Source organism: Podarcis erhardii (genome assembly GCF_964252035.2).
Source record: "Podarcis erhardii genome assembly, chromosome: 7".
Taxonomy (NCBI): domain Eukaryota; kingdom Metazoa; phylum Chordata; class Lepidosauria; order Squamata; family Lacertidae; genus Podarcis; species Podarcis erhardii.
In genome coordinates this window covers 75,024,453-75,040,856 of record NC_138511.1, presented here as the reverse complement: position 1 = coordinate 75,040,856, position 16,404 = coordinate 75,024,453, and the positions used below count along the sequence as shown (strand labels likewise).

General features: G+C 43.0%; 1 protein-coding gene across 2 annotated transcripts; it reads left to right on the top strand.

The window, feature by feature from the left end:
• The first annotated feature begins 8,964 nt into the window (after positions 1-8,964).
• LOC309345976 (sulfotransferase 2B1-like) lies at positions 8,965-16,175 on the top strand. Of its 2 annotated transcripts, none has more exons than XM_081869514.1 (7): positions 8,965-9,087; positions 10,302-10,450; positions 11,668-11,876; positions 12,525-12,651; positions 13,346-13,440; positions 15,018-15,198; positions 15,961-16,175. In XM_081869514.1, the coding sequence occupies exons 2-7, from the start codon at positions 10,318-10,320 to the stop codon at positions 16,068-16,070; spliced, it is 855 nt and encodes a 284-aa protein (XP_081725640.1). In that variant the 5' UTR covers positions 8,965-9,087; positions 10,302-10,317; the 3' UTR covers positions 16,071-16,175. The 2 variants fall into 2 exon arrangements, with proteins under 2 accessions (XP_081725640.1, XP_081725641.1); XM_081869515.1 differs by lacking the exon at positions 8,965-9,087 and adding an exon at positions 9,412-9,430.
• The last annotated feature ends 229 nt before the right edge of the window (positions 16,176-16,404 follow it).

The window sequence follows — 16,404 nt, the reverse complement described above, 5'->3', positions numbered from 1 at the left end:
GTTTGCAGGTCCAGAAAATGGTAAAATCTGTCAGTGCCTCCATTTCCTCCCCTTCTATTTGCCAGGATGTGATGGGAACAGTAGCCATGATTTTAGTTTTTTTTTATGTTGAGCTTCAGACCCTCATTAAGAGGTTCTTTAATTCCTCCCCACTTTCTGCCATCAAAGTTGTGTCATCTGCATATCTGAGGTTGTTGATATTTCTTCCAGCAGTCTTAATTCTGGCTTCGTATTCATCCAGTCCAGCCTTTCTCATGATGTTTTCTACATATAAGTTAAATAAGCAGGGAGACAATACACAGCCTTGTTGTACTCCATTTCCAATTTTGAACCAATCAGTTGTTCCATATCCAGTTCTAACTGAATTACTGAACAAAAAACAGTAGTGTAAGTTATTTCATGCACAGTTTACCCAAGTATATGCATTTTTGTATACATTACGTCACTGGAGAACTTCATTGCAAAAGTTGGCGAACGCTGAATTTTGAAGAATTGCTTTATTTAAGTTTGCATATTGTTTTGGAAAGTGTGGATTAGGTAGGTTCACCTTTGAATGTGAACTAGATTTTATTCCCCCCCCCCACTCAGAAGTAAGTTCCACTGAGTTCATCAGGAGTTACTCACAGGTAACTTTATATAGGAGCACATCACTGAGAAATTACAATCTGAAACAGGTGTTGATTTTCAAGTTTTGTTTTATTTTACCTACATTTGTGAAATGTAAAATACTAATAATAAAACTGCAGGATTACTTATTCTGACAGCCAATACTTCAAGAAAGTTGCAATTCCTTTTGCAGAAGTCTGTCTGATGAACTTTAACAGAAACATGTACCCTATTTTTCTGTGTATTGGATGCCCCCATGTATAGGACACCCCCTATTTTTGGGGACACCAAATTAAGAAAATGGGGGGAGATTGCCCTGATTCGTTGAGCTTTCTGGACGGGGGGCAGAGCGGTTGAGCTTTTTTAAGGGGAAATTGTTAACGAAAATTGCTGAACCGCCGGACCAATGCTGCCAGCTGCATGTGTCTAACAAGCTGTCTATCAGCTGTTCCCTTGCTGGCAGAATCAGCAAATCGCCTGCACAAATACAGCAACACCAAATCAAACCAGCCCTTCCACAGCCAAAAATAACATGACCAATAGCCACCGACAATCTCCAGCTACTGCCAGCAACCATGTCCCCCCTCTGCACTACCTATGTATAAGATGACCCCAGATTTTGAATTATGTTTTACGGTAAAAAAAACTCATCTAATACATGGAAAAATATGGTATCTGTGTCTGCTCCTCTAGCTGAGGTGCAATGAGAGACTGCCAGAACTACACCTTTCATCACTTTACCTCTCCACAGCTCCTGGCCCTGCTTTCCTTCTCCCACACCATTCCCTCAACACCCCGCTCTGCTTCTCTTTCCCAGCACAGAAAGGGTTGAAGGTGAAGGAACTTCAGGTGTAGCCATGCTGAGGAGTCACAATGCCTCTGCAGCTAGGTGGGAGTGAGATTCCTGCCATCTAGTCCTGATAGGTGGCAAGAAATTTTGCATAGTAGGCTCTGGCAACTGCATGGCGGGTGTGGGTGGCACCACAGTTCCATTAGGGCCTAACTGCATACTGAAAGCAATACCGTCATACCTCGGGTTACGAACACTGCGGGTTGCATGTTTTCAGGTTGCAGACTGCACCGAACCTGAAAGTACCGGAACGGGCACCTTCCGGGTTTTGGTGCTCGCGCATGTGCAAAAGTGCAAAATGACATCATGTGCATGCGCAGAAGCGCCAAATCACGTCACGTGCATGTGCAGACGTAGCGCTTCAGGCTGCGAACGCTGCAGGTTGCGAATGTGCCTCCCTCACGGATCATGTTCACAACCTGAGGTATGACTGTAATGATTTGGGGTTTACATATAAAGTTCCTACCTGCTCTTTCATGTTTTACAGCTGTTTCTACATTCCGGATATTTTACAGCAAAAACCTAAACAGAAAAACGCCAAAACATTGCTAACTCTGATATAAACACCAAAACACTTTAAAATAAAATAAAATAAAATAAAATAAAATAAAATAAAATAAAATAAAATAAAATAAAATAAAATAAAATAAAATAAAATAAAATAAAATAACACTTTTCAAAATTAAGAAAATCCACATTTTTTAATTAAAAAAAGAGGAATCCCCTCAGCACGCCCAGGTTCATATTTTAGACTCACTTAAAGCATAGCACCAACTTGACTACAGTAATTAAACAGAATTTGCTTCCACTGTCCTGATGCTAAACACACTGGATTGGAATAAGAACATTTTTGTGTGTGTGGTAGAAAAATGAAGTAAAAACAGTAACATGCTCCTCTGTAACCACACAGATTAATACGCAGCCGGCCTCCCCCAGCTATAAAATGTTTAATAAGAACAACAACCGAGGAAAGCTTTCTGCCACAACCATTTCCAATCAGCGTTCACTAAATTCATTGGGCTGTTTTCTTTTTTTTGAGGGGTGGGTGGGGAGTTACAGTGGACACATTAACATCTCTTAGTTAGATGCTATCTATGGTTAGCCTTCAGAATGGCTGCTGGCGCTAACTGCTCACCGTGGGGAATGAAATTTACATTTCTATAAGCAAACAGAACACCATAAACAGATGAGGAATGGATATCTTGAGGGGGAGCACTTCCTAAATGCTTTCAAATTCTGCAAGAAAACCTATGTCTACTTACCTGGTCTGAAAGGCTTCGGAGCTTTACAGGAGGAAGGCCGCAAAGTCCCACCTCCTCTTTTTCCACAGCAAGTTTACTGCCCTTAATGGCAGATGCCGCAGGCTTCAACTCTCTACTGAGCATGTGCAACAATACAATTTTACCCCCCTCCCTCCATTTGCTCCCCAGAAATAATTAAGGGACAAGTTTCTGATGGTCACAATTCTTCAGTATGGGAAGAAGTTGAAATATTGAGCACTGTTTCGTAGTGTGATAACTGACAGTTGGGATATTGGGTTGCGTGGCGAGTTCCCACCCCCCACCAGGATAAATAAAGACACGAGACACCATAATTAAGGTTAATTGGGTGAATTAGGCCACAACTTTATTGAATTCAGGAATGAGAGGCATTGGCTTAGGCATTGGTCCTATCGACTATCCGGCTCCAGCCCATTTGTTGGAGACACGGGGAAGGGTTAACACTTTATCGGGGGAGTCTCCTGCCGAGGCACGTCGACTAGGAGCTCCCCCGGGTCACCGCTCGGGGGCGTGCCTTTGGCCCACACCTCCATAGGCTTCGGACAGGGCCACGCCCCCTGGAGTCCTTTAACAGACCACCCTTTGCTCACTGGGGGGAGGTGATGGCGTTCCTCCCCCCCCACATCCTCTTAATCCCTTCTTACCAATGCCTACCGCCAATGCCGAAAAGTTGTGACGAGTTGCTACGAGGTAGGCGAAAAACCAAAAGGCTACAAATTGCCAATTGGGAAAAATTCCTACCATGCCCCTTGCGGTGACAGACCAAAGTCCATAGCAAAGTCAAAGACCTACCTAAAGCATACCTAAAGGGAGGGAGGGTGGGAAAACGTGAGGGCTAGCCGGCGAAAAGAGGGCGAGCCCCCTCTGCGCCGGCCCTAAATAGGGCAGGCTACCCTGATTGGCTAGCTGGGGGGGCAGACCCGGCCGGGATTCCCCTGTTCTCGCGGGGGCTGAAAGCAGCCCCCGCTCACGTGGGGGTGGGCGTGAAGCCCGCAACCCCACCTCCTGGGCAGGCCAGAAGTGGCTTTGTGTGGATAGGGTGCAGGGCATTTGCTACTTGAGGCAAAACAAAATGGCTTCCATCCTGCCACCTCCTCCGCACCCCCTGCAGCTGCTTCCTCCTCCATCACTGCCTGAGGTGACTGGAGGCAGCCTGAGGATGCCATGGCATGCTGAAGGCAGTGGCTGGGTATGGGAATGGAGGCCAGAAAGGAGCAGGTGTACAGGGGAGCAGTGTCAAATACAGTGATTTTAACTGACTGAAATTGGAAATGCTTAAATGCATTGCTACGTGTTTAATTCTGGAATGTTCCCCAGTAAACTCTTGTGCGTTCGGTTAACTCTGGTCATATGGGTGGTATCTTAATGCATTCACCATTTTGTTTTGTGCACGAATGGCTTGACTGTAATGGCTGCAGTTCCTCGAACACTGGAGAAGAGACAGCATTAGATAACTTTCTTTCTCTCTATAACCGCAATAGAGATCCTGCCATCTTCCCTTCTGTGGGACACACGACCAAGCCAGTGTAGACATCACTGAGAGAGAAAGTGCAAACATGATGGGAATGTGGGCTTGGGAGAGCACATCTTTGTTTGGAATTCTGTCCTGCCATTTGGTACCCAAAATCCTCCTGATCTTCATCTTGGTACTGGAGGTATTGGAGGCACCACATTCTCCCTCCCACACCCTTTTGGAGAGGTGAGCCATTGCCAGAGCTGCCGTTAGGCTTGTCTGGCTCAGTAACAATGGACAGATTTCTGGTTATGGTGGAACCTAGGTGGACAAAATGGTCTACTGCCTCAAGCATGTAGCCACCAATGCGGATGCATGGAGTGCTGGCGACATCCCGACCCAAAGTGTTGGTCTCCATCAGGCTGATGACAAGGCCAAACTTCATGCAGGCTTGGACAAAACGGTTGATGAGTTTTTGTGAAGCTTCCCTGAATGTGCTCTGCCAAGGCTGCATTGTCCGCAAACAACCTCTCAGATTATGTGTCATAATGCAATGTATGAAAACCACATTTAGGACTTCCGGGTTGGCGTCCCCGGCAATGGCGGAGCTCCTCCAATCGGGAGGAACTTGCTCTGTGGAAAGTTGGGTCTGAACCGCCATGGCGAAGGCGGAGACCCATTGAAATCACAGGCGGAAGAAGCTTGTGAACCTGGGATTCAGCTGGCACCTTTTGCGCCTCCCCTACTCGCGGGGAAACCCTGTTTTGGGGATCCGGAGCGACGTGGGGTGAGCGGCGTGGTGCTTTGAATCGACCGCTTCTTTCACGGAGTGAAGCCGCATTGCTGTTGCCGGAGAGCGCTGACTTTTTCTTGTGGACAATTGGATTTTAAACAACAACCCGTGAGTAAAATGGAAAATTGGATCTTTAAATATCTTAATTTGGCATCGAACGGGGAAGGTTCAAAACAGGAAGTCCGCCTTCCCCTTTTGTAAATAGACTGAAGCAAAGAGCTTACAAGTTAAAGTCTCGGAAAGCCTTATGTAAAGGATTAAACTTCCATCGATTGAAATTATTAGACCCCCCCTTGGAAGCAGGAGAAGAGGGGGGAAATTTTGGACTGTGTATCCTGCAGGAGAGAGTGATTAAAGTTGAATTACCACTGCTCTGAACTTGGGAACGGGCTCCCAGTGATTGACGTTTCGGGAGAGTTCATTGACAGCGAAGAGAACGGATGTTGACAGTCAGTTAAATAAGAGAAATATATTGTTTCCATTGTCCGCTTCTGCATTTAAAAGGGAGGAAAAGTATCTGAAAATTGAAACTATCTTTACTTTTTGATCTGTGTTGGAAAAGATTGATACCAGTGGAGACTGTTCCCCTCTAGAGGGAGCTTTTGAAACTGTTACAAGAGTGGAGCTGGGAAATCTCCAGCTGCTTGATAAGAACTGTGAGAACTAGAGATTGACCTTGGATATTCAAGAATGTCGACAGGAGAAGCCTTATGGACTGCATTTTCTAAGATAAGCCACTTGTTGGAACAGCTTCATAAAAAGATGGATGCTATGACTACTAAAATTGACATTTTGGAACCAAAAGTGAGCACCAATACAGAACTTATTCAGGATTTGGCACAGGAATCTATTTCAACAGGACAAATTGCTGAAAAGGAGAAGGAGAAAGTTGCTGTTGTCTAACCTAAAGTAATACAAGGGGGAGCCTTAGCCTTACAGAGGCAAATTGAGGACTACAAGTTGAGGCCCTTTATCATTGAGACTAGAAAAAGTAAGATTTTGAAGATTGGAGCCTGGCCTGGACTAGAAAAGGAAAGTTGGAAAGATCCCTCTATGCAGGGATTAACTGACTTTTGGAATATGGACTTGGGTAAGGAGGAGATTGGAGTTCTGGGGGCCTTTGGATTTGGAGGAATTTTGAAACATGCCCGGAAATACTTTATGGATCCTAGTTTTAATTATGGAAATCTGGCTGACCTGTCGAGAAGGAATAAAAGTATCGTTGGATTGGAGTTTCCCCGAGATCTGCTCTTCAGCATCAAAGAATATGAAGAAGACTAGCAGAAGGGACGTGGAAAAGAGTTAAGAGCCTCAGACATAAGATCTCCAGGTTGATGGACTGTATGGAGTTGACGGAAGTGGCTGGTAGAGTCTGAGACTGGGGAGAGGAGATAGTGGAAGAAGATTGGAAATTTAAAGTCTATATATAGAAATATTGTAAAATTAATGAGTGATAGAAAAATGTTGGAAGGAAATTTTATGGCTTTAGCTGAAATGCTATAAGGAGTTAAGCTTAAATAAGTATACTAATTTTAATGGAAATAAGATTAAAAATATGTTAAGACATTTGTGTGGACAGGCGGAGTCCCCAGATCCCGTGCGGTCCCCCCGTCATGTGGAATAATGACTCAAGACAACGTGCTATGGGATTAAATTGGCCACAACTTTATTAAATTTCAAATGTGGGTAGACCTTGGCTCAGGCATTGGGCGTTCTCCCTCCCCAGTCCCCAGCCGGGGACCTAGGGAGCATCAGGGTTATCCAGTGTGTGTGGGGGGGATGGGCCGGCTCTGGAGAACATATGTTCAAGCAGAGATAGCCGCCCCCGTTACGCCGCCGCAGGGGAGAGCAATGACGACCTTTCGGCGTACGGTCAAAGCCTCCCTTCAGAAAACCCCTTTAACGGGGAACCCTGGTATCGCCGCCGCAAAGAGGAAGATGGACTAAAGGATTCCGCCCAAGGCCTGATACCGCCAAAGTTGTGACGTTTTGCTACGGGAAAGGCGAAACCTGCCAATGCAGGGAAATTCCTTTCCGGCCCTTTAACAGCGACCTTAACGTAGCAGCGCCCGCATACCTGTGAAGAAAAATTAACCTGCAAAACCTGTGAAGAAAAGTTAACTTGCAAAATAAGACATTAACTGAGGGTGGGTAGGGTGGGAGAAGCTCTGGAGCCAAGTGAGGATTCCCAGGTAAGATCCTCCCTCTATTGTGTGGGCAGGTAATCCCTCCCCTACCTGGCCTGGTCTCCTTGGCAACACTTCCCCCAGGTGGGATTGGACAACTGACTGAGGTAGACGGAGACCTCCAGGTATCCCACCTGGGGGAAGGCAAAGCCAAGCCTATGCTGTTGGGGCTGCTCCAGATCCAGGGGCTGCACGCGTCCACGCAAAGGGCGCCCCCGTTTTAAGCGGGGAGCGGTCATTATATGATAGAAAATAGAGAAAGATGGAAAGGAATTGCTGAAACAATTAATGGAAGTGGAATACAAACAGGGAGGTGAGAGGTCAATGATACAAGGGAATGAAAGATAGAATATGGAAAAGGTTTGATGTATGTTTTTTAAATTGTTTTTGTTTTGTTTGGTCTAGTTTATTGTGTTAGTTTAATGTGTTAAGGTTGTGTTTTGTATTGTTTATGTATTGTATTGTTTTTTCTCTTTTTTGTTCTTTTCTTTTTCTTTTGTCTTCTTTCTTCCTTTTCTTTTTGTTTTTTTTAAAAATAATTTTTATTAATTTTCATAAACAAAAAACACACAAATAAAAACATTCACAAACAACACATGACTTCCCCATGCCTCCCCTTCACTGCACCCTTGTTTCAAATTTTTTAGCAATCCTTCATTCCATTTCTATATTTAACTTCCCTCAAGGTTCTCTTGACTTAAATATTTACAGCTATAATTCTCTGTTTCTTACCCCTTGACATTTTATCAGTCTGAGATTTTACAACAGTTCTTAAGATATATTTTAAATTTTTTCCAGTCCTCTTCCACTGTCTCTCTCCTCTGATCACGGATTCTGCTGGTCATCTCTGCCAGTCCCATAAATTCAGTCACCTTCGTCTGCCATTCTTCCAGAGTAGGTAATTCTTGCATCTTCCAATACTTTGCCAAGAGAATTCTTGCTGCTGTAGTTGCATACATGAAAAAAGTCCTATCTTTCTTTGGTACCAATTGGCCGACCATACCCAAGAGAAAAGCCTCCGGTTTCTTTGCAAATGTCCACTTAAGGATTTTCTTAATTTCATTATAGATCATTTCCCAGTAGGCTTTAACCTTTGGGCAGGTCCACCAAAGATGATAGAAAGTTCCTTCACATTCGTTACATTTCCAGCATTTGTTATTGGGCAAATGGTATATCTTTGCAAGCTTGACTGGGGTCATGTACCACCTATAGATCATTTTCATTATGTTTTCTTTCAAGGCACTACATGCCGTAAATTTAAGGCCTGTGGTCCATAACTGTTCCCAGTCCTTTTCTTTTTTGTAAGCTTTAAAAGTAATAAATATTATTTAAAAAAGAAAAAAAGAAAACCACCATTAGGTGGCGTGGCGGGGTGTTCTTTGTAATTGTCAGTCCTATTTTTTTCTTCTGGGCTTTCTGTAGAGGTTTCCTGTGTGAGATGGCAAAGTCCTCAAGAAAACTCCGTGTATACCTAGGAAGACAATTCCTGCTTCCTTCTGTTTGGCTCCCTTTTCTTTCCTTAAAGAACGATTGCCTGATTCCCCTCTGTCTGATTTCCAGATTGGAACATGCACGGATTTAAAATTAAATGCTAAATCAAATAAATTCTATAATTGGCTGCGGCAGAGGGAGAGATGGGTCACTCCAGTGCCTCATTTTGCTCTTGAACTGGCACTTGAGTTTTGTTTCTTCATCCTGCCTGTCCATTCCCTTTTCCTTTGGAGTTGTGTCTTTTAGATAGGGTCTGTCGGCTTTGTTCCAATGTAAGCTTCCTCTGGGATGTTTTCAGCCACAGAGAAGAATAAAATGCTGTAAATCATTAACTGAGTGTAAAAGGTCATTGTGAACATTCTTCATTTCACCTTGCCATACTGCTGGCAGAACAAGGGAAAGGAAGAGACCAGAAGCAGCCAGTGGTTGTAAGTTTGGTACAGGCTGAATTCTAAGGTGGGTTGGAGGATACGTTAGGGCTATAAACACATCATAAAGCAAAAACAAACCAATACCTCCCCTGCCAAAACACATTTAAAAGGCCATATAATGTTCAATCGGCCAAAGGCCTGGGTCCCCCCCTTATGTTTGATTTGCTAAGACAAAAGCTGATCTGGGAATGTTTCACAGAGCAGAATGAAAAGTTGTGAATCAGGAACTGAGTATCAAACAGCACCTTGAGCAGCAAGTTCATCTCGCATGACATACTGCTGGCAGAGCAAGGGAAAGGAAGAGACCAGAAGTAGGAAAGATCGGAAGCAGCCAGTGGTTGTAAGTATGGTACAGGCTGAATTCTAAGGTGGGTTGGGGGCTTTAAAAGGAGGGGGGTTGTTTCAAAGGTTTATCGTTACTCAGAACCTCCAAGTCCCATAGAGCCAAATGTATACCTCTTTGGTTCATAAAAGCCCTCACTTTTTTACACTTATTCTTTGGGGGGTCCTGATGCAAATTCTCAGGTTCTTGGAATGTAACAGGACCATAAGTTAATGCATATTTTTGCTGTGTTTGTGGCTTTGGGGAAATAGCCATTTAAACTCTGATTCCATGGCCATAGTGTGAGAGTTAGTCCACAAGCAATTACATGTGTATTTACAAGCAATTACAAGTGGAAATATTCCTACCCAGTCCCAACAATAAGGCGGCTGACATTTGTCCATAGCAAGGTCATGTATACCAAAGATTGAAAAGAGGGCAGATGGGTTGGGAGACCCGGCGAGGAGGCGAGAGAAAGAAGCCCCCGGCCGCGAAGCAGTTTAAAACACCTGTGGTCATGTCCCCCAACGGCATAGACTGGCTGAGCAGGTGTGACGCATCTGGGGCAGGCGCAGAAGGGGGTCTCAATCCTATGCCCATGAGCCGGGTCATTGCAAGGGCCCAGATGCCCAGCCACAATGCTGCCCAATGCGAAAGGTGAGGGGGTCCTACCTGAAGGTCCCAAAGGATGTGGCATCAAAACTCACTCTCTCATATATCTTGATAAATATGTTCTAATGAATAATAATAATGTGTTTGTGAGATGGGGTTACTGCTTTGTTTTTGCTTTATTGTGTATTTGTATTTTTGTGTGGCGAACCACACTGTTATCTTTGGCTGTATACAAATTTAATTAATGATGGTGATGGTGATGATAACATCTTTACAGTTTTTCAGTGTCATCAATGACTTCTTTCACATACAAGGGAATCAGTTTACCTGTAGTGGACTACCACTCAGAGGAAACGCTCCGCTATGTTGAAAATGAATTCCAAATGTTGGATGATGATATAGTGAGTGTCACTTACCCCAAGTCAGGTTAGTGGTGCACTTAGGTAATTTTAAACTTGGAGTAAACGGTGTTTCAAAGATGATGATGTCCTATTTCAGAAACATTAAACAATAAAATAGCTAATCTCTCCCTGCATCCATTTTTGATGCTTCATATCTCCTACAGTCTTTGTATGTTAAGACACACCTTTTTCTTTTTCTTTTTTGACAAGTCAGATCAAGAAATTAAAGTTTCATTTAAAACCAATTATTATGGTTCTGTCATGTCTAAAGGCTGTGTGTAACATTCCACTCTACCAGGAGCGCCATGCAACTGACAAATGCATCTTAAACTCGTGATTCAAAACACTGGACAGCTAAGCGGGTGGCTTTCATCATAGATTTTTGTTTTTCTAGATACACAGCCCCTGGAAATGGGGACTCTATTAACACCACCATGCTAAACCTCTTTACTCGGAGGTACCTCAACAGTTAAGGTATAGCTGACCTATAAAAAGATCAGGAAGATACACTCTTGCTTAAGAGAAAGATGCTTAAGGAAAACAGGTCCAAGAATTTCAGATAGTCCATCCAAAACTTCTACAGCTAACTTTAATCAATAATTTCGTTTCCCATTTTCTCTCCCCTCATCCCTCCCCGCCCCCCTCAGTATAAAGCTGTTTTGGATTCCTGATTAAGCAGACAATGTTCTTATCACTGGATGCAGCAAAATCAGGTGGTATTCTCCTTTAAATTGAGGGCCACCTAAAGAATCTGAGGCTTAATTATGCCCTCTTGCGGAATACCTGTTCTTCAATACTGGAATAGCTGGATCACATGTTTGGCCAAGTATAAAGCTGTTCTGCTATATTTTAACAGGAAGATTCTAGAGATGTGCCTCCTGCAGGTATGAGCAACAAGTGATCCATGAATGCTGACTGTATATAGAAAGCTAAGTAATATGTCTGCTATAGATTAGTCACACTGCTAATATCCTCACTGGCTACACCCTCATCAAAATAGTTCATTCAGTTTGGTTCACCATGTTAAACTAGACATGAATTTTTTAAACTAGACAGGAATCTTTCCTGTGTAGGAGGGTGCTGAGTAACTTGCTGTTCACAAATCATTCCAATTTTTCAATTGATTTTGCATGGGGCATACTGGTTCTATTGAGCCATGGAAGGGGAGAGGGAACAAGATAAAGGAAATGTGTTTATTGCAGAATCAAGAGGGGTTGAGAAGACTACCTAATATTCCTCTAGGTACCCACTGGATGCAGGAGATCCTGTGCTTAATCTGGCGTGATGGGGACCCCTCCTGGGTTCAGAGTTTACCAGCGTGGGAACGGATACCTTGGATTGACAGTATTCCGGGCCTACAGCTTGCCTTGAAATATCCTGCAGCCAGGCTCCTGGCATCTCACCTGCCATTCCACATTTTCCCCAAGTCCTTCCTGCACTCTAAGGCCAAGGTAAGAGAGGAACAATTGACACATCAAATCTTCTTTTGGCTCTGTAAGGCAGAATGACCTGCTCAGTGTTTCAAACACTCAACCTATGGCCCTAGTCAAGACAAGTATCTGACCCAAAAAGGGTGGGGAGATAACCCCTGCCCAAATCAAGGATGTAGGAAGACAATTTGCTGCCTGAGGTGTGGCAGAAAACACACATCACCAAACACTAATTCCTAATAGCTTCTGGGGGTATAAGGATGGTATACAAATTTAATAAACAAATAAAGAAACAAATAAAACAACAAAACGAAATAAAAAAATTCCTTCCAGTAGCATCTTAAAGACCAACTAAGTTAGTTCTAGGTATGAGCTTTCGTGTGCATGCACACTTCTTCAGATACACTCAGAAGAAGTGTGCATGCACACGAAAGCTCATACCTAGAACTAACTTAGTTGGTCTTTAAGGTGCTACTGGAAGGAATATTTTTATTTTGTTTTGACTATGGCAGACCAACACGGCTACCTATCTGTAAATAAAACAACAGTAAATTAAACAACAAAGACTTTGCTTCCTTTTCATGAGACCCACCTAAGCTGCCTCGGTCTGTCTCTAGTTAGGGCTGCTTCTGTTGCCTTCCCTAAATATGTCCCCTCCCTCTCTTCCAGGTTATCTATACCGTGCGTAATCCCAAAGATGTGATGATCTCATACTATCATTTCAGCAAGGGCTTAAAAATAGTGGAGGACCCTGGAACTTTGGAAGAGTACATGGAGGAGTTCCTGAGTGGGAGTGGTAGGGAAAGAGGGAAATCAGCCTGTCTCATTTGTTCTACCTCACTGTTCACTATGTTATCAAGGCTCTTTCCTGCCCTTTCCTCTCATTTCCTTTCATTGTATCAGAGAAGTACAATTTCCAGTGAGATAGGTGGGGAGGGGGTAGGATGGGAAAAGGTCTCGCAGTACTCACCTCATTTTCTTTTAAAAAGTAATGAATGTCATTAAAAGGGGAATTGGAATGGCTGCAAAATGTAGGGAGAGGATATTATGAATCTCTGGCTCTAGTGTCGTATACAATATTAGATCTCTTGTCTATGTAAATAGAATCATTAGACAACCCAGTCGCTAGGTGGTACTAGGCTTAGTTGTATCTGGGTGTTATTGAAAGTTCCCTGCTTCTGTAAATAGGTGCCACTGTGGTGGGAAGGTAAACGGTGTTTCCGGGTACTCTGGCTTCCGTTATGGTGTCCTGTTACACCAGAAGTGGTTTAGTCATGCTAGCTGCATGAAAGCTGTCCATGGACAAACGCCAGCTCCCTCAGCCTGAAGCAAGATAAGTGCCACACCCCATAGTTGCCTTTGACTGGACCTACCTTTTACCTGATTGGGTGAATAAAGGCCCTTTGTAGGTTCCTGACTGGTGTATCCTTTATGTCTTTCCTCTTGCCTCTGACACTGTTTACTTTGCTCTTTACACTTTGCTCTTCAAGTGTCTTATGGTTCCTGGTTTGAGCATGTGAAAAGCTGGATGGAGATGAAGGACAGATCCAACTTCTTCATCATCACCTATGAAGAACTACAGCAGGTATTGGCCCAACCTTGACAATATTCACACTTCCAGGTTGTGTCTCCGACTTTATGTCATGTGACATATTATTTTGCCATTTTATTTTATTTTTTGTTCTGAAAAAGTCTTCTACAATTGGCAAGGTGATTCTGAGTTAGAGAGGTACAAATTCCCAAGTAATTCTCACTTTTATCTGGTGCTTTCTGTCCAGTTGCAGTTGATTAGTTCTGCATAAGTCTATGCTCTGTTTCATTGTTTGGTGATTCAGAAATATATGCATTTTTAATACACACTACCATCACAGCTATCTACAGATATTTGCAAATCAATTCATCTTCCCTGCATGTTCCCTTTCAAAATTAATGAAACAGGTAGCCCTCTTAGCCAAGAGCCTTGGGACACCTTAGAGACAAAGCTCATGGTGTGACCAATGGTCCATCACAAATCCACCTGTCACTGCAAACCTAAACATGCCCTTTCAGAAGTAAGTCCTATTGAATTCAGTGGAGCTCACCACCAGGTAAGTGGAATTAGGACTGAAGCAATTCTTGCTACCTTGATTTCACAATTCATTATAAAGTTGCTATCCTGTCTTGTTTCTCTCACGTCAGGAGGGGCAGTTTAGTTATGCTGTAAGTGCAGAAAACTTGGATGGTGGTGGAGATATAAAGGATTTTAAAATTTAATTTCACTATTGAAAGAAACATTTAAGGTGGTAAAAATGGGCAGTCAAATCCAGATGGTTCTCCCCTCTTTAAAAAAATAATAATCTGTGGAGCAGTGATAACACTAGCGATTTTCAGAAGAGATTATTTATTTCCTTGTGAAAAGAACAATAATAATTGATGTGTTCCTTTGGTCTTTAAAATGTTATAGGGGAAAAAATCACGATAGGATTTCATCCTTAATCTGCCCCCTAAAACCATATACCTGTGGATGAGTATCTCTGAATTCTGTGGGATTTGCTTCTGAGTAGACATGGTTAGGATTGCAGCACAATCCTTTAAAAACATAATAACACTTCCGATGAGGCACCTTTATGCATCAGTTGATATATTAGCAACATACTTCAAAGAAATTTATGCATCTATTTATATACAAAGTATGTGTGTTAAAAAAGGAAAGTGTCCTTTGTAGAGAACTAATGTGAATAGTGCTCACAGCAAGTCTGTGCTACAGAGGGGGTTTGAATGAGCAGATGGAATGAAACAGTTTGATAGTCCATTTTCAATTGATTTCTCCAACATTTCTATTTTGAATTCAGAGTTCCTTTCTCCTCCTCCAATATATTTGAAATAAAATAAAAATGACTTAAGGCCAAAGAGCCTGATATTACATGCGTGGTGGCATTCCTTTGTTCTACAACAGACCAGGTGTAGCCTACAATCTGCTGTTCTGTACTTAATTCAACATCTTCAAATTCAATGCTGTCTCCAGTATTCCCTGAGTCCTGTACTAAATTTGAGGTAGCCTTGAATCATTCTTGCTAAATGCTTCCTGCAAGAATGGCCTCTGTATTCTTCTTTCTCAAAGGGCAGATCTCCTTGTGGCAGTGTAAATATGAGAAGTCAGTCATTTGCTTTTTCCTTCTGCAGGACCTACGAGGAAGTGTGAAGAGGATTTGTCATTTTATTGGTAAAGAGCTGAACAGTCAGCAAATTGACTCTGTGGTGGAAAATGCCTCCTTCCACAAGATGAAAGACAACAACATGTCCAACTTTACTCAATTTCCAGATACGTATTTTGATCACACAAAAGGAAAGCTCATGAGGAAAGGTAACAAAATACCCTGTGGTAAACAAAGGCCGTGGCTTGTGCAACCTATGAAAAGTGTGTGTGTGTGTGTCTGTGTGTAAGAGAGAGAGAGAGAGAGAGAGAGAGAGAGTGTGTAGTGGTGGGGAAGAAATTTGATTCAGTTCACATTGAGTAAGCCTACTTACCTCACACTTTCCTGTATTGAAACTCAATACAGGAAATTTACACTTCTCTGAAATTTGTGTGCTATTTTCTGCACAACTGATCAGTGCAAAAATGAAACTGCTAACATAATGTAGGCTGGCTTCACCCTCCCCAGGCTGGATACCTGGAGGTCTCCGCCAATCGCCCGATCCTGCCTGGGGAGGCGTTGCCAGGGGATTGGCCAGGTAAGGGGAGAGACTGCCCTGCCGACACAACAAAGGTGAATCTTACATGTGAAGCATCAGTTATTTAAGGTTTGAAAAAAGAGAGAAAAGGAGAAAAACTAAAATTGACAGATTTGCCCATTCTTACTTGTGAAGCTTTTGGAAAATGCAGTTAAGTAAGTCTAGGCCATTGACATGGAAGCATGACTACTCCTGGGGTACCAGTTGAGGGAGGGCCTGGGAAGAACAGCCAGGGAGGAGGTCCTGCTATTCCTAAAAAAAAGCCACCTGAGGCAGCAGCCTTGCTTCATCCAGTGGAAGGGCAAGTCCTGAGCAAGATGAAATGGGGTCCTGAGTTTTAGTGGATCTTTTTTGTGGTTACCAAGTGGTTTCACACCCTCTTGTGTTGTTCCAGGTATCTGTGGGGACTGGAAGAACCACCTGACCGTGGCACAGAATGAACACTTTGACCGTGTTTATCGTGAGAACATGCAGGGTCTGCACATGACATTTCCATGGGATTGAAGAATGTCAAATTATTCCTCCTGCTTTTCTTAGTCTCATGCTTTTATGTCTCTAGTGGTTCTGGTATTTTTGAACAGAAATTGAATGGTTTTATTGTGATCGTTACTTATGTGCCTCCTTGTTATTATTATTATTAAGCTTCTGGTCTCTCAACACCTACTGGAATGCATTAAAATGTCCCTCTTGGCTCCCTGATGTTTATCAGCAAGGCTGATACTCTGATCATTTCCTTGGAAGGTAGGAAGTGGGTTATCAGCATACTCTTGTACGACCAGTTTCCTTGGATCTGAAGTGGTAAGGTCAATGATGGAAAATCACTCCTTCAAGTCCATCT

Bases quoted from the DNA above. Each gene is read 5' to 3' on its own strand.
- LOC309345976 (XM_081869514.1), top strand. From the start codon at position 10,318: ATGACTTCTTTCACATACAAGGGAATCAGTTTACCTGTAGTGGACTAC. The intron at 10,451-11,667 runs GTTAGTGGTGCA...ATATTCCTCTAG, and splicing joins TGTCACTTACCCCAAGTCAG to GTACCCACTGGATGCAGGAG. The intron at 13,441-15,017 runs GTATTGGCCCAA...TTCCTTCTGCAG, and splicing joins CCTATGAAGAACTACAGCAG to GACCTACGAGGAAGTGTGAA.